Here is a 2,659-nt window from a genome sequence, read left to right on the forward strand (position 1 = left end):
CAAAAAGTTCAGATGTGGCAAATGCAGACAGGATAGAGATTATTAACAAAATTCTCAAATTATGGCATAAATTTTGTTTTGAGTAAACAAGTTGAATTCATAGAGAGAAGTATTGACATGTATAGAATGGTCAGAGATGTGCTACTTACTGCCTGATTCATTACTCCATCAACAGTTTGGAAAATCTTGTCTTGCTCCTCTCAATGATCAGCAAAAATGTAAAATTTAATGGTTTAGGTATAGATATTTGTTTTACAAATTACTTGAAAATTGTGGTAAGCAGAAACAGAAGTGGCAGCTACTTTTACATACTAAAAATGACTTTGGGTCAAAAAAATTAGGTCAGAGTAGCTATATGAAAACAACAACTTCAAAATATCTTGCCCCTTTAAATTCACACTTTATCGAAGTTTTAATGAATGTGAGTGTAGCTTTGTGTGGTTTTTACCTGATGGAAAGAGGAGTCTCTATTTAGAATTTGAAATAAAGGAAATACCTCTACGGCTTATCTGTTATATTGTTAATTTTCTTAGAAGATAGTGTATCAAATACAATAAATACTGATTTTATAGTTTGCACAGGTCACCAAGATAAACCATATGGAGAAGCACAATCACACAGCAGTGACCAAGGTGACTGAATTTATTCTCATGGGGATTACAGACAACCCTGGGCTGCAGGCTCCACTGTTTGGACTATTCCTCATCATATACTTGGCCACAGTGATGGGCAATCTGGGCATGGTTATCTTGACCTACTTGGACTCCAAGCTACAAACTCCCATGTACTTTTTCCTTAGGCATTTGTCAGTTACTGATCTTGGTTACTCCACTGTTATTGCCCCGAAGATGTTGGTAAACTTCATAGTAAACAAAAATATAATTTCCTACAATTGGTGTGCCACTCAGCTAGCATTCTTTGAGATTTTCATCATCACTGAACTCTTTATTCTATCAGCAATGGCCTATGATCGCTACGTAGCCATCTGTAAACCTCTTCTGTATGTGATCATCATGGCAGAGAAAGTGTGTTGGGTGCTGGTACTTGTTCCCTATCTTTATAGCACATTTGTGTCACTATTTCTTACAATTAAGTTATTTAAACTGTCCTTCTGTGGCTCAAACATCATCAGTTATTTTTACTGTGACTCTATCCCTCTGATGTCCATACTCTGTTCTGACACACATGAATTAGAACTAATAATTTTGATCTTCTCAAGCTGTAATTTGCTCTTCTCCCTCTCAATTGTTCTCATATCCTACACGTTTATTCTAGTGGCCATTCTCAGACTGAATTCAAAGGAAGGAAGGTACAAAGCCTTCTCCACCTGTAGCTCTCATCTGATAGTGGTGATTGTGTTCTATGGGACGTTATTATTTATTTACTTGCAACCCAAGTCCAGTCATACTTTGGCTACTGATAAAATGGCCTCAGTGTTTTACACCCTGGTGATTCCTATGTTGAATCCATTGATCTATAGCCTAAGGAACAGAGAAGTAAAAGATGCCCTAAAGAGAACTTTGACCAATTGATTCAAAATTCCCACCTAATACCATTATATCCAGCTGCATAGTTGTGTACAATAATCTTTGTTTAGAATTCTGTCCAACTAATTATAACATCAAAAAGTAGAAATATTCTATCTGCTTAGGTTTCCTCTGTTATTGGACAAAACATATCCTCTTAGAGCAACCCATACTCTTTGTCACCTCAATGGAATAAATAAATACTATATTCAGGTAATATATGTCCTAAGCAATTTTCAAGATCATATTGGAACCTCTACTATTTATAAATAAGGCAAATTACATCAAGCTTACAGTTGCAGAGTTAAAAAGAAAAGCTTATATGGTTCAAAGAGAGTAAAAGTAACCAGAAAATTAGTAATAGATATTTCATAGCAGGCACTGGGTATCAAAGATAAACAAGATTGAACCAGAAAGAACGTGTAGGCTAGATAGGAAGCAAGAAAGTAATTAGGTTTTCCTCTTTTTCTGGACAAAACCTGTCTTCTTAGTGCAACCTGTACTTTTTGCCAGACAGTAAGTAAATATGTGATTATAACACAACATGAAAAGGCTATTTAGACTGACCAAAATGGTGAAATCTTGTCTCTACTAAAAATACAAAAATTAGCCAGGCACGGTGGTGTGCACCTGTAGTCTCAGCTGAGTCGGAAGAATTTCTTATACCTGGGAGGTGGAGGTTGCAGTGAGCTGAAATCATGCTGCTGCACTCCAGCCTGGGTGACAGAGCAAGACTCCGCCTCAAAAGGGAAGGGAAAGGGAAAAAGGGAAAAGGGGAAAAAGGGCAAAAGGGAAAAAGGGAAAGGGAAAGGAGGGGAGGGGAGAGGAGGGGAGGGGAAGCTGTTTAAAAATTAAAGCTAAGAACACAATAAAGTATGCTACCTTAGAATGAGGTTTTCAATCAGATGAAGTTAATATTGTATATGTTAGAGATGAAGTAGGCTTTTGATTAGGAGTGATGAGAAAAATACTGGATATTCTAGATCTTCCTTGACAGATCCTATCACTATTGCAAATACTGGTTTCTGATAACTTCCTGATACACTGATTTAGAATTGACAGCCTGAAGATAAATGAGTTATCTGGTCATCTATTGTAATGGTATTAATATAGAATTGAGAAAAATATATGGA

General features: G+C 36.4%; 1 protein-coding gene across 1 annotated transcript; it reads left to right on the forward strand.

Annotated features, from left to right (window-relative positions):
* The first annotated feature begins 576 nt into the window (after positions 1-576).
* On the forward strand, positions 577-2,290 carry OR8K1 (olfactory receptor family 8 subfamily K member 1). Its single transcript, XM_002755262.6, has one exon. The coding sequence runs from the start codon at positions 600-602 to the stop codon at positions 1,530-1,532; it is 933 nt and encodes a 310-aa protein (XP_002755308.1). The 5' UTR covers positions 577-599; the 3' UTR covers positions 1,533-2,290.
* The last annotated feature ends 369 nt before the right edge of the window (positions 2,291-2,659 follow it).

The sequence above is a fragment of the Callithrix jacchus genome, chromosome 10 (assembly GCF_049354715.1).
Source record: "Callithrix jacchus isolate 240 chromosome 10, calJac240_pri, whole genome shotgun sequence".
In the NCBI taxonomy this organism is placed as follows: domain Eukaryota; kingdom Metazoa; phylum Chordata; class Mammalia; order Primates; family Cebidae; genus Callithrix; species Callithrix jacchus.

Bases quoted from the DNA above. Each gene is read 5' to 3' on its own strand.
- OR8K1 (XM_002755262.6), top strand. From the start codon at position 600: ATGGAGAAGCACAATCACACAGCAGTGACCAAGGTGACTGAATTTATT.